Source organism: Staurois parvus, unplaced genomic scaffold (genome assembly GCF_062004578.1).
Source record: "Staurois parvus isolate SC_StPar_1 unplaced genomic scaffold, SC_StPar_1.0 ptg000604l, whole genome shotgun sequence".
Lineage (NCBI taxonomy): Eukaryota > Metazoa > Chordata > Amphibia > Anura > Ranidae > Staurois > Staurois parvus.
Window position 1 is genome coordinate 5,221,313 of NW_028318400.1, and position 21,777 is coordinate 5,243,089.

At 56.9% G+C, this 21,777-nt stretch overlaps 1 protein-coding gene across 1 annotated transcript in view; it reads left to right on the forward strand.

The window, feature by feature from the left end:
• Positions 1 to 9,500: 9,500 nt before the first annotated feature.
• The window catches only part of IPMK (inositol polyphosphate multikinase), a 94,279-nt gene continuing 82,002 nt past the window's right edge, over positions 9,501 to 21,777 (forward strand). Inside the window, exon 1 of the mRNA XM_089692796.1 lies at positions 9,501 to 9,970. Coding sequence (XP_089548922.1) covers positions 9,814 to 9,970 — 157 coding nt within the window. The 5' untranslated portion in view covers positions 9,501 to 9,813. The remainder of the gene's footprint in view (positions 9,971 to 21,777) is intronic.

Here is a 21,777-nt window from a genome sequence, read left to right on the forward strand (position 1 = left end):
ATGAATCAAAAGGAGCAGAAGCAATTATACAAATATATATATGAACCAGCAAAAAATAAATAAATAAAAATATCACTATATCAAATAGGATTCAAAGTGATTGTAGTGCATGTAAAGTGACCATAAATCATGACATTAATGAGTCCATAAAGTGACAAGGAGATGACAATATATACTGTCACTGCAAAGTGACTAATGGTGCTAAATAAAGTGATAATAGTGATAAATCAATGTCCAAAAGGAAAGTGATGCAACTGAGGATCCAGTATTATGATCTCAGAATATAGTGATCAGCTTTCTATATCCAATAGTATGGTGGTGTGCCGGGTAATAGAAGAATTGCGCACTCACCAGATGCGCAATCAAATCACGCATTTAAAGATACAACTTTCAATGGTCAGCCAGAGGTCCTCTTAAGGATATGAACAGCCTGGTCTGGAGTTCCCTCTCTGAATCATCAGTGGTCAGCAGTACCTCTATCGTCCTCCTTACACAGCTCTGTGGGTGTGTAAGCTCACAAAGAGCCCAAAGAAAGGATGTTGAATAGTGTAATACTGCTTATTTCTGCCAATACAGGTGTATACATAGAAAAAGACACTGACCATAAATGTATACATATATTACTGGTTTGGAAGGTTTTTTGGTGTCACAGCAGCTAGCCTATAGCGCTCACTTTCCCATTCTGTGTTCTTTAATGTCTGTAGGTGACTTTAGAATTTTTGGGGGTTATCCATGTATTGGATTCAGCATGCTATTTCTAGAGTGTGTTTGTGAATTCACTGTTTCTTGTCCTGGTTTCATACCTTCACTATCTGTCCTTTCCACTGTCTACGATGTTCAGGTGTAATATCCCTGTGCAAGACTATGGGGACATCTAAGTACAGTTGTCAGTTTGAAGTCTCCATGCACACTGGGCATTTCAATAACACTGGCAGCTTTAGCTGTGTAAAGTCATGTTAAAAACATGATTTTTTCAGCGTTTTTTTTAGCGTTTTTACATTAGTGTTTAGCCACGTTTTCCCGTGTCTGTGGTGTTTAGTATTTTATTATACACCAAAAAAATTTTTCGCTCAAAAAAAGTCCAAAATCTCAGGTTTGCCGTGTTTTACCATGTTTTGTTGCTTTTTTTAGCATTAGAGCGTTTTTACAGCTAGAAAACTCCTCTTGAAACCCACTAGTTCTGTTCTTTTTCCCAGCCAAAAAATGCCCCTGCCAAAAAACGCTGATTAAAGCCTATGTGTGCATGGACATATAGGATAACATGTTGGGGAGTTTACTGGCTGTGGGAAAAAAAGCCAAAAGCCAAAAACAGCCGCTGTAAAAACATCCAGTGTGCATGAGGACTTAAGGTGGCTTGCTATCAAGTTTACAAAACAACCAAAAATGTTCTGTCTGCATGTGTATAGAACAGACAGGCAAGCTACAATTGTACAAAAGCAGCATCAAACATACTTCAATTTACGTATCTGTACACTGGACACAGACGTTATTAATGGTTACAGAGGACTGTGGTGGTTCAGAATATATTTTTTCTTCTCTAATTGTCATAATAATATTATTATAACACACTGTATAATAATAAATTATAATAATAATATTCTCTGACTAATGCTGTAAATCTCCTTTGTATACTTTATTATATGTATATTTCTACTGAGCTAATAATTTGCTACTTTATTAAGGCTCCAATAAAAATGATCCAGGAAACGCCAATAAAAGGAATCTAACAAATATTGATATAGAGGGTGTTACAGTGATAAGGATTGCAGAGTGACAAGAGGATCACTCATGGAAAAGTTAACAGACATGACGATGAAAGGAAATATTATTCTGTGCTACATGCATGCTACAAATCCTTTCCCATGTTATTGTACATATTCTGACAATCATGTGACACTAAACAATGGTTTCTCAATAGTACTGGGCAAACAGGAAACACACAGACATACTGGGGGTTATTCACTAAAACTGGACTCATATATAATAACACACCTGGACCCTGGCATGCTCTCTGTTCTTTTCGGTTAGATTGTTTCATGAGTTTGTCCTATACAAGCCCTATTAGTTTCTTGAGAATGTGCTGGTAAACTTAGCAGCTGAAGAAGACTATCGTCTGCTAGGTAACTAAAGCTGGCCGTACATGGATGAAAATTCATCCGGAATATCAGGTCCATGCACACTTTCTTTTAACTAGAGATTGCAACTAATGTCCTGTGGTTAAAAGGACCTCTTCTGTTCTAAGGCCATTGTTATTCAAATGAGGGTGCTTATATCTGTATATGCCAGAGTATTTATTTATTAGAGGTACTTATATAGAGCTGTCAATTTATGCAGTGCTTTACATATATATTGTACATTCCCATCAGACCCTAACCCTCAAGGGGCATACAATCTTAGGTTCCTATCTCACATTCATACATACAAATACTAGGGCCAATTTAGACAGGATCCAGTTAACCATTAAGCATGTCTTTGGAAACTGGAGTACCCGGAGGAAACCCACGCAGGCACAGGGTGGTGCCGTGGCTGGGATTCAAACCAACGACCCTTGTACTGCCAGGCAGAAGTGCTAACCATTTAGCCACTGTGCTGCCCATATAGTTACTTAACTCTCTTACATAGTTACATAGATATGCAGGCCATAGACAGGCCGTTTATTGGCCGAATATTTGGCCGATAAACGAAAAATCAGTCGGCCCCGTTGCCAATGCTGCCACCAATGTCCACGAAAAATAGCCGTTTTTCATGGATTTTCCAGCATGACTGATAAAAATAAATGTGAAGATTCGTGAAAAACGGCCGACGGGCTGGCCCCGCTAACGGCGTGAATATCGGCTGATTTTGCGTGCGGATGTAAATTCAGCCAATAAACAACCCATCTATGGCCTACATTAGTCTGGCAGAAAAAGCATCCATCCAGTTCAACCATTAAAAGAAAAAAAAATTATAATCCTATACTCACAGTTGATCCAGAGGAAGGCAAAAAAAAACCCCAGCAAAGCATGATCCAATTTGCTCCTGCAGGGAAACAAATTCCTTCCTGATCCCTTGAGAGGCAATCGGATATTCCCTGGATCAACTTTACCTATAAATGTTAGTATCCCATTATATTCAGTGTATCTAGGAAAGGATCCAGACCTTTTTTAAAGCAATCCACTGAGCTGGCCAGAACCAACTCTTGAGGGAGTCTATTCCACATTTTTACAGCTCTCACTGTGTTTGGAGATTAAATCTCTTTTCCTCTCGATTTAAAGTGTGCCCCCTTGTCCTCTGTGATGACCTCAGTGTAAATAGCTCTACACCGAGTTCACCATATGAACCACTGATGTATTTTTACATGTTGATCATATCCCCCTTATGTATTATACATGTTGATCATATCCCCCCTTATGTATTATACATGTTGATCATATCCCCCCTTAATCTCCTCTTCTCAAAAGAGAATAAATTCATTTCCTCTAATCTTTCCTCATAGCTGATCTCCTCCATGCCTGTTATCAGTTTGGTTGCCCTTCTCTCCAGTTCCCCAATGTTTTTTTTGTGAATTGGTGCCCAAAACTGAACTGTATATTCCAGATGAGGTATTACTATTTGTACTGGGGTAATATGATATCTCTCTCTCTGGAGTCTATACCTCTTTTAATACAAGAGAGGATTTTGCTCGCTTTAGAAACCGCAGCTTGGCATTGCATGCCATTATTAAGCTTGTGATCTACCAGAACTCCCAGATCCTTCTCCACCATTGATTCCCCCAGTTGTACTCCCCCCTAGTATGTAGGATGCATGCATATTCTTAGCCCCCAAGTGCATCACCTTACATCAACATTAAACCTCATTTGCCACATAGTTGGCCAATTAAACAGTGCATTGAGGTCGGCTTGTAAGTCTCTGCATCCACCAATGTGGTGCCGGTGGCCTTGGGGGAGCTGATAAGTCAGCAAGCCTTTTCTTCCCCCTCTTACCTCTGGTGTTGCAGTTTAATAGTTAAATCTTACTCTTCATGACTGTATAATTTGGTAAGCATTGCTAAATGATTATTTCTATTTTACCAGTGCTCTGTTTTATATGTTAACTGGGGTTGTGTATCTTAAACCCATTATTCCTGTGGTCTATTCTTTTGAACAAGTCTAATATTGAGGTGTTACTAAAGAATTGTGTCTCTTGCATTATTATTCTATACTGTTGAAACATGTCTGAACCCAGAGTGTCAGAGGTCTTGACAGGTTTGCAAAGTCAGGGCAAGAATTATCAAGGGGCCCCTGTAGTGGTAGCGCTGCACATGGTTAGCTTTGTTTTCGTTCAGGCTGAATGAAAAAACTAATAGATTCCTCCATCCACACAAACAAGATGGATGGAGAAATCCCCCCCTAGGACATTCATTTTGACAGCAGCACCATGGTTGAGATAGGGTGCATTAAAGCAGGGGTCTCCAAACTTTCTAAACAAAGGGCCGGTGTACTGTCCTTCAAACTTTGAGGGGGCCGGATTGTGGTCAGTGTGAGTAGAAAATGCCCCGATGTCAATGGGAATAAACAATGCCTCATCATTGGTATTGGTGGGAGCAATAGTGATCCGTTGTTGGTAGTAGGGGAAAAATAGTGCCCCATCATTGGGATCAGGGAAAGGAACAGGGCCCCATCATTGGTGTCAGTGGGAAGAATAGTTCCGTACCATTGGTGTCAGTGAAAGGAATAGTTCAATAACATTGGTGTGAGTGGTAGGAATAGTGCCCCATCATTGGTGTCAGTGGGAAGAAGAGTTCCATAACATTGGTGTCAGTGGTAGGAATAGTGCCCCATCATTGGTGTCAGTGGGAAGAAGAGTTCCATAACATTGGTGTCTGTGGTAGGAATAGTGCCTCATCATTGGTGTCAGTGGGAAGAAGCGTTCCATAACATTTGTGTCAGTGGGAGGAATAGTGACCCATCATTGGTGTCAGTTGTAGGAATAGGTCCCCATCATTTGTGTCAGTTGTAGGAATAGTGCCCTATTGTTGGAATCAGTAACAGTAATTATACATTGCTGGTGTTATTAGAAGGAATATCAGTCTTGTATTAGTGGGTGGAATAGTGCCCCAAGCACCTGATAAAGGCAAGCAAAGGGCCACATCCAGTCCCCAGGCCACTTTTTGGAGACCACTGCATTAGAGCAATGAAAGATGATTTCTGATTCTAGAACGACTAGAACAACTGAAAGTGGAACTAAACCTTCCTATCATTTTCAGACAAGGAAGCTGCTTTCTTAGCATCAGTTTGATCTGCAACTGCCATGGTGCTGCACATGTGATCAGTTATGACACCAGTCATTTGATGGTTTGACAGTTTGGTTGAGAGCACAAGCAAACGTGACAGTTACATTCCTGGGAATGTAACTATTTTTTGAAACTGTTATATCGATAGGTTTAATTACGCTTTAAGTCCATCAAAAGAAAAATTAGCAGGACACAATTCAGAATTGCACAAGGATTTAAATACAAATTACAGCCACTCACAGCTATTATAACTTTCAATTAAAACAAAGTAGCAAAATTTGGTCATCACCTGTGAAGTCTATTGATCATAAAACATCAGGGTAATGTGAACACTTCTAACTTCCTGAAATAGGAAATGAGAGAGAGGGAAATACATGTATTCTATTTGAAAACTCTTTGTGTAGAAGACAACCTAATGTGACAGCTCTCAATCTGTAAACTTTTATTTCACATAGCCATACTGTCAGTAGCAAACACCATCTGGTTCGGCAGTGTTGAGATTTCAACATCTACTGGGGAATCTGTCAACGTCTTTCACTGAGATCTGCCCATGACTGACTATCTTTAAAGGTTAGCATTTCAGCCTTGAAACTGGGGTCCAGGCTACACTAATGCTATGGAGTTTGTAGGATCCTTCCCTATTTGAATATAGAAAGATCCACTTATCCTGTAGTCCTCCTAGAACTAAAATGTATATGGAGGCTAACTGGCTTTTACTAAACACTGGGTACAGTTTATGTGCTTGGTGGTAGAAGGAACAAATGTTTGTATCACTAAGAAACGTACAGTTATGTCCATATATATTTGGACACAGGCACAATTTTAGATGTTTTCAGGTATTTACCAAAACATATTCAAGCTATAGTTATATAATGGATATGGGCTGAAAGTGCACACTCTCAGGTTTAATTTGAGGGTATGAACATCCAAATTGGAGGAAGGGTTTAAGAAATATAGCTCTTAAGAGTAGCCATCCCCCCTTTATCAAGGGAACAAAAGTAATTGGACAATTGAATATAATCATAAATAAAATGTTCATTTTTAATATTTTGTTGAGAATCCTTTACTGGCAATGACTGCCTGAAGTCTGGAACCCATGGACATTACCAAAGACTGGGTTTCCTCCTTTCTGATGCTTTGCCAGGCTCTAACTGCAGCAGTCTTCAGTTGTTTGTTTGTGGTTCTTTCCGCCTTTAGTTTTGCCTTCAGCAAGTGAAATTCATGCTCAGTTGGGTTGAGATCAGGTGATTGACTCAGCCATTGCGGAATATTCCACTTCTTTTCCTTCAAAAGCTTCTGGGTTGCTTTTGCAGTGTGTTTTGGATCAATGTCCATCTGTACTGTGAAGCGCCGTCCAATCAACTTGATGTAGGTTTACAGCAATAGATTCCAAATGCAAATACCGCACTTAGAATCAACTCCAGACCTTTTACCTGCTTAATTGATAAAGAAATATTATTATTATACAGGATTTATATACCACCAAGAGTTTTCTCAGCGCTTTACAATATAACGAGATTCAATACAGCAACAATACAGTTCAATACAAGAGGGTTAGGAGGGCCCTGATCCTTGGAGCTTACAATCTAAAAGAAATAACGAAGGAGTAGCCCACACCTGGCCATGAAACAGCTTTTTATTCAATTGTCCAATTACTTTTGGTCCCTTGAAAAAAGGGGGGGTGGCTTCTCTTAAGAGCTGTAATTCCTAACCCCCTTCCTCCAATTTGGATGTACATACCCTCAAATTAAACCTGAGAGTGTGCACTTTCAGCCCCTATCCATTATATAAGTATAGCTTGACTATGTTTTGGTAAATATCTGAAAAAAACTAAAATTGTGCCTGTGTCCAAATATATATGGACCTTACTGTATGTAACAGAACAATGATGATAGGCAGGCTGGAACTATCACCATTATCTCAATCCTAGTCAGATCGTGGAAAAAGCGTTATTATAAAGTCAATGTAAAACGCCCTACAAGCCAGCTGCATCTTTATTGCGATATAACCGTGATTTAAGTGTGTTAAATTAATTCAGGAGACACAATGTAATATGACATTGAAAACTGCCAAAATAAAAAATAATATCCAGGGACAGTTTGTTGTCATAGAGTTAGGTATCCAAGTTACAAACACAAGAAGTGGAATTGTCCGCTGGCACTACCAATAGGCAATGAACTGTCAGTTTTTAGGGGATTTTCTAATATACATGAGCTATAAACCTATAGCTATGGATGACTGATCTCAGGATAAGTACTAAGGGCTCATTTACAGGGGGTACCAATCAGACACATTGTGTTCTGATCCATGCATTGGACCTGCATTGATATACTCTCCAGGATGTTCATGGAGTCCAGTGCAAGTTTGTGCAGCTGGCTGCCTGTCCTATATCTGAACAGGTATCCTGAATGTGTGTTTTATATTTCGGCAGAGGTTTCTGGTCTCACTCCTCATGCCTAAGATGAACGCTTAGCAATCTGAGCATTTATGTACATGTAATTATCTTAAGTCATACTCACTTATCTACTATAGGATTCGTTTTCTGTATTTCACAAAATACCTGGTTGATCCTGCTGTTCTCTATCTCCCTCTTCTGTCCATGTCCCCAGTGCAGTTGGGGAATTTGCAGAGCAGTGTTGGCAGCTACTGCACATGCTCAGTTCCCAGTGTGTTTCTGTGCTGAGCATTTCCTCTGTATCAGGGCGGACTGACCATTTGGAAACTCTGGCACTGCCCGAGGGCCCGGGGTCAGTAGGGGGCCCCATGAGATGCCCCTGGTAGCTTTTTCATAGGCTTTTTTGAGTTTGGGCAAGGACACAGGGGCCCCATGATCCCCTATTGCCCGGGGGCCCCATGAGTTGTCAGTCCGCCCCTGCTCCCTATCACATCTGAGCAGTCCATGTGACTATACAGTCCCAAATGTGGGCATATACACAGTGTGAATGGAAGGCCTATGTGTCCTGGATGGGTGAAGATAGCCCTTTGCATGGGTGTATGGATTGGTACATCCATGTGATAGAGTCCGAATTGTGTGTTTTATATTTCGGCAGAGGTTTCTGGTCTCACTCCTCATGCCTAAGATGAACGCTTAGCAATCTGATCATGTGCGTGTGTCCTGGATGGTTGAAGATGGCTCTTTGCATGTGTGTTTGGATTGGTACATCCATATGATAGAGCCCTAAATTGTGTTTTATATTTCGGCAGTGGTAAATGACATCCCCTTCCTCCTCCTCCATGCTCTCTAACCAGCTAATGGTGTTGGTATACTACATCTTGATTGACAGAGGCTTCACCTCCCTGTTATACTAACACACAGGCTGGAGGGGCGTAACACAGCCTATGACTGGCAGAAATCCTCCCACACCGTTATTGCCAAAAATAATACAGATTTTATTTCAATATATATTTGTATGACAGTTTACAATAGCTTATTGATAATAATGATTTATTTTTACTCCGTATCCCAAAGGCTGTTTTTTTTATTCTGAACATGTGACCAGCAGCAGAGGGCTAGAAGCTCCACCTGCCACTGTTTCCCTGCAGACATGCTGGGAAAGAGCCGGGTCATGTGATAGCTGTATATTGATTAGGTACTTTATTCTGTATTAATATAATGACAGCGCCATCATCCACACACAGAAGGGGAAGGGATAATGGGCATCAGCAGCGTGCGTTTAGCATCACTTTAAACCCGCCCATTGAAGTCAGTGGGATCGCGCTGAAGTAGCGAGCCAAGCATTTGCAGGGTTGTTAACTCCATGCAAAATTGCAGCTCCGCCTCCTGAAGGCCTACAAGCCGCTGCTCCACCACCAACCAATTCCAGAGGCTGGCGCCATGTGAGCCCACGACAGGTACAACAAACTTTATTCGTTATACTACATAGATGACACAAATGTAGTCTGGTTATATGGTGGGGGAGGGCTGTGCTCCCCAGAACTTCCTCCTATGTTTACATTCCTGCAGGCAGGTCGGTGACCCCATACACAGAATGAGGTGCAGTTATAGAGGCCAGGGGTGAGTGGCCATGTGCTGAGCATGTCAGGTACCCGGATCCCTCCTGTATAGAGTGACGTAAGCAGTCCATTCACAGTCCATCCCCACACCTGAGCTGTACACGGCTCACCAAGGCAGCTCCCCCTCCCCTCCATCACACACAGCGGTGACACCTCCTCAGCAAACACTGCCAAGCCCAGTGCTGTGATTTGCATGGCGGACACGCCTACTCAGCGACGTATTGCCCAAGAACACGCCCCCCCGTTGGAGCTCTGAACGGGGAGAGAGGCTTTTCTACTGTGTGCGAAAGCACTCCCGTGACGTCGGCAGGCGAGAAGGGGGCGGGACCCAGGCTTCCAGAAAAGTAACGCGGTGACGCAGGAGGCTCGGAGGCTGTCAGCTGCGCCCAGTCGTGCTGTCGGCGGCCGCGTGTGTGTGAGCCGGGGGAAGGGGCAATGAGTGTCGGCATGCTGGGGGTGGGGAGGATGAGGAGCGGACGGTGAGGGAGGTTACGCTGCTCCTGTCACCTGGGCGCACATCATCTCATCATCCCCCCCTCTGCTGCAGGATGGCAACCCAGCACCAGCACAGGGGCGCCGAGCCCCCGGACCCCCGACAGCGCCCCCCTGGGGACAAGGAACTGCACAGGAACGACAAGTTACTCAATGGCTGCGTCCCTCTCTCGCATCAGGTGGCTGGTCATATGTATGGCAAGGATAAAGTTGGTGTGTATTGCTGAGCTCAGCCTCGTCCACTACTGTGTGTTCTCGGGGGGAGGGCCTCAGCCAGGTGTGCGCGTGTGTAACCCCCCCCCCCCCAGGTGTGCGCGTGTGTAACCCCCCCCCCCAGGTGTGCGCGTGTGTAACCCCCCCCCTGCCAGGTGTGCGCGTGTGTAACCCCCCCCTGCCAGTGTGCGCGTGTGTAACCCCCCCCGCCAGGTGTGCGCGTCTGTAACCCCCCCCCGCCAGGTGTGTAACCCCCCCGCCAGGTGTGCGCGTGTGTAACCCCCCCCCGCCAGGTGTGCGCGTGTGTAACCCCCCCCCGCCAGGTGTGTAACCCCCCCCGCCAGGTGTGCGCGTGTGTAACCCCCCCCGCCAGGTGTGCGCGTGTGTAACCCCCCCCGCCAGGTGTGCGCGTGTGTAACCCCCCCCGCCAGGTGTGCGTGTGTGTAACCCCCCCCGCCAGGTGTGCGCGTGTGTAACCCCCCCCGCCAGGTGTGCGCGTGTGTAACCCCCCCCCCGCCAGGTGTGCGCGTGTGTACCCCCCGCCAGGTGTGCGCGTGTGTAACCCCCCCCGCCAGGTGTGCGCGTGTGTAACCCCCCCCGCCAGGTGTGCGCGTGTGTAACCCCCCCCCGCCAGGTGTGCGCGTGTGTAACCCCCCCCGCCAGGTGTGCGCGTGTGTAACCCCCCCCGCCAGGTGTGCGCGTGTGTAACCCCCCCCCCCCCGGCCAGGTGTGCGCGTGTGTAACCCCCCCCCGGCCAGGTGTGCGCGTGTGTAACCCCCCCCCGGCCAGGTGTGCGCGTGTGTAACCCCCCCCCCCGGCCAGGTGTGCGCGTGTGTAACCCCCCCCCCCGGCCAGGTGTGCGCGTGTGTAACCCCCCCCCCCGGCCAGGTGTGCGCGTGTGTAACCCCCCCCCCCCGGCCAGGTGTGCGCGTGTGTAACCCCCCCCCCGGCCAGGTGTGCGCGTGTGTAACCCCCCCCCCCGGCCAGGTGTGCGCGTGTGTAACCCCCCCCCCCGGCCAGGTGTGCGCGTGTGTAACCCCCCCCCCCGGCCAGGTGTGCGCGTGTGTAACCCCCCCCCCCGGCCAGGTGTGCGCGTGTGTAACCCCCCCCCCCGGCCAGGTGTGCGCGTGTGTAACCCCCCCCCGGCCAGGTGTGCGCGTGTGTAACCCCCCCCCCCGGCCAGGTGTGCGCCTGTGTAACCCCCCCCGGCCAGGTGTGCGCCTGTGTAACCCCCCCCCGGCCAGGTGTGCGCCTGTGTAACCCCCCCCCGGCCAGGTGTGCGCCTGTGTAACCCCCCCCGGCCAGGTGTGCGCCTGTGTAACCCCCCCCCGGCCAGGTGTGCGCGTGTGTAACCCCCCCCCCGGCCAGGTGTGCGCGTGTGTAACCCCCCCCCGGCCAGGTGTGCGCGTGTGTAACCCCCCCCGGCCAGGTGTGTGCGCGTGTGTAACCCCCCCCGGCCAGGTGTGCGCGTGTGTAACCCCCCCGGCCAGGTGTGCGCGTGTGTAACCCCCCCCCCCCCCCCGGCCAGGTGTGCGCGTGTGTAACCCCCCCCCCCGGCCAGGTGTGCGCGTGTGTAACCCCCCCCCCCGGCCAGGTGTGCGCGTGTGTAACCCCCCCCCCCCGGCCAGGTGTGCGCGTGTGTAACCCCCCCCCGGCCAGGTGTGCGCGTGTGTAACCCCCCCCGGCCAGGTGTGCGCGTGTGTAACCCCCCCGCCAGGTGTGCGCGTGTGTAACCCCCCCCGCCAGGTGTGCGCGTGTGTAACCCCCCCCGCCAGGTGTGCGCGTGTGTAACCCCCCCCGCCAGGTGTGCGCGTGTGTAACCCCCCCCGCCAGGTGTGCGCGTGTGTAACCCCCCCCGCCAGGTGTGCGCGTGTGTAACCCCCCCGCCAGGTGTGCGCGTGTGTAACCCCCCCCGCCAGGTGTGCGCGTGTGTAACCCCCCCGCCAGGTGTGCGCGTGTGTAAACCCCCCCCGCCAGGTGTGCGCGTGTGTAACCCCCCCCCCGGCCAGTGTGCGCGTGTGTAACCCCCCCCCCCCGGCCAGGTGTGCGCGTGTGTAACCCCCCCCCCCGGCCAGGTGTGCGCGTGTGTAACCCCCCCCCGGCCAGGTGTGCGCGTGTGTAACCCCCCCCCCGGCCAGGTGTGCGCGTGTGTAACCCCCCCCCGGCCAGGTGTGCGCGTGTGTAACCCCCCCCCCCGGCCAGGTGTGCGCGTGTGTAACCCCCCCCCCCGGCCAGGTGTGCGCGTGTGTAACCCCCCCCCCCGGCCAGGTGTGCGCGTGTGTAACCCCCCCCCCCGGCCAGGTGTGCGCGTGTGTAACCCCCCCCCCCGGCCAGGTGTGCGCGTGTGTAACCCCCCCCCCCGGCCAGGTGTGCGCGTGTGTAACCCCCCCCCGGCCAGGTGTGCGCGTGTGTAACCCCCCCCCCGGCCAGGTGTGCGCGTGTGTAACCCCCCCCCCGGCCAGGTGTGCGCGTGTGTAACCCCCCCCCGGCCAGGTGTGCGCGTGTGTAACCCCCCCCCGGCCAGGTGTGCGCGTGTGTAACCCCCCCCGGCCAGGTGTGCGCCTGTGTAACCCCCCCCCGGCCAGGTGTGCGCGTGTGTAACCCCCCCCCCGGCCAGGTGTGCGCGTGTGTAACCCCCCCGGCCAGGTGTGTGCGCGTGTGTAAACCCCCCCCGGCCAGGTGTGCGCGTGTGTAACCCCCCCCCCCGGCCAGGTGTGCGCGTGTGTAACCCCCCCCCCCCGGCCAGGTGTGCGCGTGTGTAACCCCCCCCCCCCCCGGCCAGGTGTGCGCGTGTGTAACCCCCCCCCCCGGCCCAGGTGTGCGCGTGTGTAACCCCCCCCCCCCCGGCCAGGTGTGCGCGTGTGTAACCCCCCCCGGCCAGGTGTGCGCGTGTGTAACCCCCCCCGCCAGGTGTGCGCGTGTGTAACCCCCCCCGCCAGGTGTGCGCGTGTGTAACCCCCCCCGCCAGGTGTGCGCGTGTGTAACCCCCCCGCCAGGTGTGCGCGTGTGTAACCCCCCCGCCAGGTGTGCGCGTGTGTAACCCCCCCGCCAGGTGTGCGCGTGTGTAACCCCCCCGCCAGGTGTGCGCGTGTGTAACCCCCCCCGCCAGGTGTGCGCGTGTGTAACCCCCCCGCCAGGTGTGCGCGTGTGTAACCCCCCCGCCAGGTGTGCGCGTGTGTAACCCCCCCCGCCAGGTGTGCGCGTGTGTAACCCCCCCCGCCAGGTGTGCGCGTGTGTAAACCCCCCCCGCCAGGTGTGCGCGTGTGTAACCCCCCCCCCGGCCAGGTGTGCGCGTGTGTAACCCCCCCCCGGCCAGGTGTGCGCGTGTGTAACCCCCCCCCCCGGCCAGGTGTGCGCGTGTGTAACCCCCCCCCCGGCCAGGTGTGCGCGTGTGTAACCCCCCCCCCCGGCCAGGTGTGCGCGTGTGTAACCCCCCCCCCGGCCAGGTGTGCGCGTGTGTAACCCCCCCCCGGCCAGGTGTGCGCGTGTGTAACCCCCCCCCCGGCCAGGTGTGCGCGTGTGTAACCCCCCCCCCCGGCCAGGTGTGCGCGTGTGTAACCCCCCCCCCGGCCAGGTGTGCGCGTGTGTAACCCCCCCCCCCGGCCAGGTGTGCGCGTGTGTAACCCCCCCCCCGGCCAGGTGTGCGCGTGTGTAACCCCCCCCCGGCCAGGTGTGCGCGTGTGTAACCCCCCCCCGGCCAGGTGTGCGCGTGTGTAACCCCCCCCCGGCCAGGTGTGCGCGTGTGTAACCCCCCCCCCCGGCCAGGTGTGCGCGTGTGTAACCCCCCCCGGCCAGGTGTGCGCGTGTGTAACCCCCCCCCCGGCCAGGTGTGCGCAACCCCCCCCCCCCCGGCCAGGTGTGCGCGTGTGTAACCCCCCCCCGGCCAGGTGTGCGCGTGTGTAACCCCCCCCCCCGGCCAGGTGTGCGCGTGTGTAACCCCCCCCCCGGCCAGGTGTGCGCGTGTGTAACCCCCCCCCGGCCAGGTGTGCGCAACCCCCCCCCCCCCGGCCAGGTGTGCGCGTGTGTAACCCCCCCCCCCCCCCGGCCAGTGTGCGCGTATGTAACCCCCCCCCCCCCCGGCCAGGTGTGCGCGTGTGTAACCCCCCCCCCGCCAGGTGTGCGCGTGTGTAACCCCCCCCCCCCCCCGGCCAGGTGTGCGCGTGTGTAACCCCCCCGGCCAGGTGTGCGCGTGTGTAACCCCCCCCCCCCCCGGCCAGGTGTGCGCGTGTGTAACCCCCCCCCGGCCAGGTGTGCGCGTGTGTAACCCCCCCCCCCCCGGCCAGGTGTGCGCGTGTGTAACCCCCCCGGCCAGGTGTGCGCGTGTGTAACCCCCCCCCCCCCCGGCCCAGGTGTGCGCGTGTGTAACCCCCCCCGGCCAGGTGTGCGCGTGTGTAACCCCCCCCCCGGCCAGGTGTGCGCGTGTGTAACCCCCCCCCCCGGCCAGGTGTGCGCGTGTGTAACCCCCCCCCCCCCCGGCCAGGTGTGCGCGTGTGTAACCCCCCCCCGGCCAGGTGTGCGCGTGTGTAACCCCCCCCCCCGGCCAGGTGTGCGCGTGTGTAACCCCCCCCCCCCGGCCAGGTGTGCGCGTGTGTAACCCCCCCCCCCCCGGCCAGGTGTGCGCGTGTGTAACCCCCCCCCCCCCCCGGCCAGGTGTGCGCGTGTGTAACCCCCCCCCCCGGCCAGGTGTGCGCAACCCCCCCCCCCCGGCCAGGTGTGCGCGTGTGTAACCCCCCCCCCCCCCCCCCCCGGCCAGGTGTGCGCGTGTGTAACCCCCCCCCCCCCCCGGCCAGGTGTGCGCGTGTGTAACCCCCCCCCCGGCCAGGTGTGCGCGTGTGTAACCCCCCCCCCGGCCAGGTGTGCGCGTGTGTAACCCCCCCGGCCAGGTGTGCGCGTGTGTAACCCCCCCCCCCCCCCGGCCAGGTGTGCGCGTGTGTAACCCCCCCCCGGCCAGGTGTGCGCGTGTGTAACCCCCCCCCCCGGCCAGGTGTGCGCGTGTGTAACCCCCCCCCCCGGCCAGGTGTGCGCGTGTGTAACCCCCCCCCCCCCCCCGGCCAGGTGTGCGCGTGTGTAACCCCCCCCCCCCCCCGGCCAGGTGTGCGCGTGTGTAACCCCCCCCCCCCCCCCGGCCAGGTGTGCGCGTGTGTAACCCCCCCCCCCGGCCAGGTGTGCGCGTGTGTAACCCCCCCCCCCCGGCCAGGTGTGCGCGTGTGTAACCCCCCCCCCCGGCCAGGTGTGCGCGTGTGTAACCCCCCCCCCCCGGCCAGGTGTGCGCGTGTGTAACCCCCCCCCCCCGGCCAGGTGTGCGCGTGCGTACACCCCCCCCCCCCGGCCAGGTGTGCGCGTGCGTACACCCCCCCCCCGGCCAGGTGTGCGCGTGCGTACACCCCCCCCCCGGCCAGGTGTGCGCGTGCGTACACCCCCCCCCGGCCAGGTGTGCGCGTGCGTACCCCCCCCCCCCCGGCCAGGTGTGCGCGTGCGTAACCCCCCCCCGGCCAGGTGTGCGCGTGCGTAACCCCCCCCGGCCAGGTGTGCGCGTGCGTAACCCCCCCCCCCGGCCAGGTGTGCGCGTGCGTAACCCCCCCCCCCCCCCCGGCCAGGTGTGCGCGTGCGTAACCCCCCCCCGGCCAGGTGTGCGCGTGCGTAACCCCCCCCGGCCAGGTGTGCGCGTGCGTAAACCCCCCCCCCCCCGGCCAGGTGTGCACGTGCGTAACCCCCCCCGGCCAGGTGTGCGCGTGCGTAACCCCCCCCCCCCCCGGCCAGGTGTGCGCGTGCGTAACCCCGGCCAGGTGTGCGCGTGCGTAACCCCCCCCCCCGGCCAGGTGTGCGCGTGCGTAACCCCCCCCCCGGCCAGGTGTGCGCGTGCGTAACCCCCCCCCCGGCCAGGTGTGCGCGTGCGTAACCCCCCCCCGGCCAGGTGTGCGCGTGCGTAACCCCCCCCCGGCCAGGTGTGCGCGTGCGTAACCCCCCCGGCCAGGTGTGCGCGTGCGTAACCCCCCCCGGCCAGGTGTGCGCGTGCGTAACCCCCCCCCCCCCCCCCCGGCCAGGTGTGCGCGTGCGTAACCCCCCCCCCCCCCCGGCCAGGTGTGCGCGTGCGTAACCCCCCCCCCCCGGCCAGGTGTGCGCAACCCCCCCCGGCCAGGTGTGCGCGTGCGTAACCCCCCCCCCCCCCGGCCAGGTGTGCGCGTGCGTAACCCCCCCCGGCCAGGTGTGCACGTGCGTAACCCCCCCGGCCAGGTGTGCGCGTGTTTAAACCCCCCGGCCAGGTGTGAATGTGTATAAACCCCAGCCAGGTGTGCGCGTGTGTGTAAACCACCCCCCGGCCAGGTGTGCGTGTGTGTAAACCACCCCCCCGGCCAGGTGTGCGTGTGTGTAAACCACCCCCCCCGGCCAGGTGTGCGCGTGTGTAACCCCCCCACCCCGGCCAGGTGTGCGCGCGTGTAACCCCCCCACCCCGGCCAGCTGTGCGCGTGTGTAACCCCCCCCCCCCCGGCCAGGTGTGCTCGCGTTTAAACCCCCCCGGCCAGGTGTGCTCGCGTTTAAACCCCCCCGGCCAGGTGTGCTCGCGTGTAACCCCCCGGCCAGGTGTGCTCGCGTGTAACCCCCCCGGCCAGGTGTGCTCGCGTGTAACCCCCCCGGCCAGGTGTGCTCGCGTGTAACTCCCCCCGGCCAGGTTTGCTCGCGTGTAACCCCAGGTGTGCTCGCGTGTAACCCCCCCGGCCAGGTGTGCTCGCGTGTAATCCCCCCGGCAGGTGTGCTCGCGTGTAACTCCCCCCCGGCCATGTGTGCTCGTGTGTAACCTCCCCGGCCAGGTGTTCTCGCGTGTAACCTCCTCGGCCAGGTTTGCTCGCGTGTAACCCCCCCCGGCCAGGTGTGCTCGCGTGTAACCCCCCCCCGGCCAGGTGTGCTCGCGTGTAACCCCCCCGGCCAGGTGTGCTCGCGTGTAACCCCCCCGGCCAGGTGTGCTCGCGTGTAACCCCCCCCCGGCCAGGTGTGCTCGCGTGTAACCCCCCCCCGGCCAGGTGTGCTCGCGTGTTTAACCCCCCCCGGCCAGGTGTGCTCGCGTGTAACTCCCCCCGGCCAGGTGTGCTCGCGTGTAACTCCCCCCGGCCAGGTGTGCTCGCGTGTAACTCCCCCCCCCCCCGGTGTGCTTGCGTGTAACTCCAGGTGTGCTTGCTTGTAACCCCCCCGGCCAGGTGTGCTCGCGTGTAGCCTCCCCGGCCAGGTGTGCTCACGTGTAACCCCCCCGGCCAGGTGTGCTCGCGTGTAACTCCCCCCCGGCCAGGTGTGCTCGTGTGTAACCCCCCCCCCGGCCAGGTGTGCTCGCATATAACCCCCCAGCCAGGTGTGCCCGCGTGTGTAACACCCCCGGCCAGGTGTGCTCGTGTGTAACCTCCCCGGCCAGGTGTTCTCGCGTGTAACCTCCTCGGCCAGGTTTGCTCGCGTGTAACTCCCCCCCGGCCAGGTGTGCTCGCGTGTAACCCCCCCCCCGGCCAGGTGTGCTCGCGTGCAACCTCCCCCGGCCAGGTGTGCTCGCGTGTAACCTCCCCCGGCCAGGTGTGCTCGCGTGTAACCCCCCTGGCCAGGTGTGCTCGCGTGTAACCCCCCCGGCCAGGTGTGCTCGCGTGTAACCCCCCCGGCCAGGTGTGCTCGCGTTTAACTCCCCCCGGCCAGGTGTTCTCGCGTGTAACTCCCCTCCCCCGGTGTGCTTGCGTGTAACTCCAGGTGTGCTTGCTTGTAACCCCCCCGGCCAGGTGTGCTCGCGTGTAGCCTCCCCGGCCAGGTGTGCTCACGTGTAACTCCCCCCGGCCAGGTGTGCTCGCGTGTAACTCCCCCCCGGCCAGGTGTGCTCGCGTGTAACCCCCCCCCGGCCAGGTGTGCTTGCATGTAACCCCCCACCCCCCCCAGCCAGGTGTGCCCGCGTGTGTAACACCCCCGGCCAGGTGTGCTCGCGTGTAGCCTCCCCGGCCAGGTGTGCTCACGTGTAACCCCCCCGGCCAGGTGTGCTCGCGTGTAACTCCCCCCCGGCCAGGTGTGCTCGCGTGTAACCCCCCCCCCGGCCAGGTGTGCTCGCGTGTAACCTCCCCCGGCCAGGTGTGCTCGCGTGTAACCCCCCCGGCCAGGTGTGCTCGCGTGTAACCCCCCCGGCCAGGTGTGCTCGCCTGTAACCCCCCCGGCCAGGTGTGCTCGCGTGTAACTCCCCCCGGCCAGGTGTGCTCGCGTGTAACTCCCCTCCCCCGGTGTGCTTGCGTGTAACTCCAGGTTTGCTTGCTTGTAACCCCCCCGGCCAGGTGTGCTCGCGTGTAGCCTCCCCGGCCAGGTGTGCTCACGTGTAACCCCCCCGGCCAGGTGTGCTCGCGTGTAACTCCCCCCCGGCCAGGTGTGCTCGCGTGTAACCCCCCCCCCGGCCAGGTGTGCTTGCGTGTAACCCCCCACCCCCCCCCCCAGCCAGGTGTGCCCGCGTGTGTAACACCCCCGGCCAGGTGTGCTCGCGTGTAGCCTCCCGGCCAGGTGTGCTCACGTGTAACCCCCCCGGCCAGGTGTGCTCGCGTGTAACTCCCCCCCGGCCAGGTGTGCTCTCGTGTAACCCCCCCCCCGGCCAGGTGTGCTCGCGTGTAACCTCCCCCGGCCAGGTGTGCTCGCGTGTAACCCCCCCCGGCCAGGTGTGCTCGCGTGTAACCCCCCCCGGCCAGGTGTGCTCGCGTGTAACCCCCCGGCCAGGTGTGCTCGCGTGTAACTCCCCCCGGCCAGGTGTGCTCGCGTGTAACTCCCTCCCCCGGTGTGCTTGCGTGTAACTCCAGGTGTGCTTGCTTGTAACCCCCCCCGGCCAGGTGTGCTCGCGTGTAGCCTCCCCGGCCAGGTGTGCTCACGTGTAACCCCCCCGGCCAGGTGTGCTCGCGTGTAACTCCCCCCGGCCAGGTGTGCTCGCGTGTAACCCCCCCCCCCGGCCAGGTGTGCTCGCATGTAACCCCCCCCCCCCAGCCAGGTGTGCCCGCGTGTGTAACACCCCCGGCCAGGTGTGCTCGCGTGTAGCCTCCCCGGCCAGGTGTGCTCGCGTGTAACTCCCCCCCGGCCAGGTGTGCTCTCGTGTAACCCCCCCCGGCCAGGTGTGCTCGCATGTAACCCCCCACCCCCCCCCAGCCAGGTGTGCCCGCGTGTGTAACACCCCCGGCCAGGTGTGCTCGTGTGTAACCTCCCCGGCCAGGTGTTCTCGCGTGTAACCTCCTCGGCCAGGTGTTCTCGCGTGTAACTCCCCCCCGGCCAGGTGTGCTCGCGTGTAACCCCCCCCCCCCCGGCCAGGTGTGCTCGCGTGTAACCTCCCCGGCCAGGTGTGCTCGCGTGTAACCCCCCCGGCCAGGTGTGCTCACGTGTAACCCCCCCGGCCAGGTGTGCTCGCGTGTAACCCCCCCCCCCCGGCCAGGTGTGCTCGCGTGTAACCCCCCCCCCCGGCCAGGTGTGCTCGCGTGTAACCCCCCCCCGGCCAGGTGTGCTCGCGTGTAACCCCCCCCCGGCCAGGTGTGCTCGCGTGTGTAACCCCCCCCGGCCAGGTGTGCTCGCGTGTGTAACCCCCCCCGGCCAGGTGTGCTCGCGTGTGTAACCCCCCCCGGCCAGGTGTGCTCGTGTGTAACCCCCCCTGGCCAGGTGTGCGCGCGTGTATAACTCCCCCCCCCCGGCCAGGTGTGCTCGCGTTTATAACCGCCCACCAGGCGTGCTCGCGTGTATAACCCCACACCCCCACTGGCCAGGTGTGCTCGTGTGTGTAACCCCCCCCCCCGGCAGGTGTGCCCGCGTGTGTAACCCCCCCCCCGGCAGGTGTGCTCGCGTGTGTAACCCCCACCCGGCAGGTGTGCTCGCGTGTGTAACCCCCCCCCCCGGCAGGTGTGCTCGCGTGTGTAACCCCCCCCCGGCAGGTGTGCTCGCGAGTGTAAACCCCCCCCCTGGCCAGGTGTGCGCGCGTGTGTATAACTCCCCCCCGGTCAGGTGTGCTCGCGTTTATAAGCGCCCACCCCCCCCCCCCGCCAGGTGTGCTCGCGTGTATAACCCCCCGGCCAGGTTTGCTCACGTGTATAACCCCCCGGCCAGGTGTGCCCGGTTTTTGTGTGCACCTTCCAACCATGTGTGCATGAGTGCGGCACCCGGGCCGTGTGTGCATATCTATCCCCCAATCAGGTGTATATGTGCCCCCCCTCCCCCAGCCAAGTGTGTGTGCGTGCCTTCCAACCAGGAATGTGTGGGTGCATCTGCCGCTTGGCCAGGTGTGTGTGCAAGGCTACAGTTGGCGTGTATTGCTGAGCTCAGCCCCCTCCTCCTGTGTGTTCTCAGGTGTATGTAGTCTTCTCCCACCTCACACAGGCTGGCTCAGTGCGTTGCTGGAAATGAGCCATGACTGGGTAGGTCATACACTTCGTGTGGATGATCTGAGTTGTCCTCTTCTTTACGTTTGTTTTTTCCGTTGAGCAGCATCAGATAACACAGGCTGTGTATGACTTGTGGAAGCTGATGAAGCTGATTTTAGCGCCTTTAGTAGTACGTCTTGTATGGATGGCATTGTCCTAACATATCTACAGGTATTATTTGTAGTACTGACAACTGTGTTTTTTGAACAATACAATATGGCCAGATGTGTGTTTTTTTACTTTTTGGTAGGGAAGGGTTTAAACCCCTAAAGTGTTACTAAAGACAGATTTTTTTTTTCTAATTAAAATAACAAACTGGTTTTACTCACCTGTTCTCTGCAGTGGTATCTTACGGAGTGGCCCCAATCCTCCTCTTTTAGGGTCCCCCACCAGTGATCCTAGCTCCTCCTTTTCCTTGTGTGTCCCCGTAGCAAGCCATTTGCTGTGGGGACAAACGCTGCATTCTTGCTCCCGACCTGTGTGTCTATGGAGCCGCACACACAGCGTGACTTAGCCCCCCTTCCACCACTTTCTCTTCACCGCACTTGTTTGACAGTAGTGAGAGCAAGCAATGCATTAAAGTATTACTAAACCCCGGACCCTGCATTCACCATATCTGGTCCCCCACAGTACACAGAAAATGGAAATGCAGTTATTTTAGTAAAAATAAACTGCCAAATACCTTTTCTCATCAACAGTTAGAGATGTCTTGTGACTTCTGTCAGTGTCCAGCAGAGCACATGTTAAAGCTTGTAAGAGGAGTTTTTTCTGCTCTAGGATGCAAAACCAATGACCTTGCACTCTCCCAAGAAAAAAAAAACATCTAGCAATACACACTAAGCTGAGCATGTGCAGTGTGTCTCCACACGATATGTCCTATCAGGAGATAAGAGGGGGACTCTGAATGAAGGGGAGGATCAAAGAAGTCAGGATCAAACTGTATTTTTAACCACTTCCTGACCGCCCTACAGCAGAAGTACTGCTACAGGACGGCAGGGATGTGCAAAATCACGCATAAATACGTGATTTGCATTTCCGGGTAGGGGCACATGCATCCTCCCTACCCATGCCATTATTGGCTCCTTGGCATGTCAATCACCAGGTCCAGCCACCAATTCTCGGACGGGACTCCATGATCGTCAGTGGAGCAGACATTGGAGAGGTCTGTGTAAACACAGTTCTCCCCCCTGTCAGCACAAACAGGCTGCTTTGTACCAGCTTGTCTACATAGTAAAACACAGCACACTGTTAACCCTTTGATCGCCCCAGATGTTAACCCCTTCCTGCCCAGTGTCATTAGTACAATGTCAGTGCTTTTTATTAGCGCAGATCACTGTATTGGTGTCACTGGAGATGTCAGTGGCAATTAGTTCCCACCCAGTGTCAGAATGCCCACTGCAGTCCCGCAGTAAG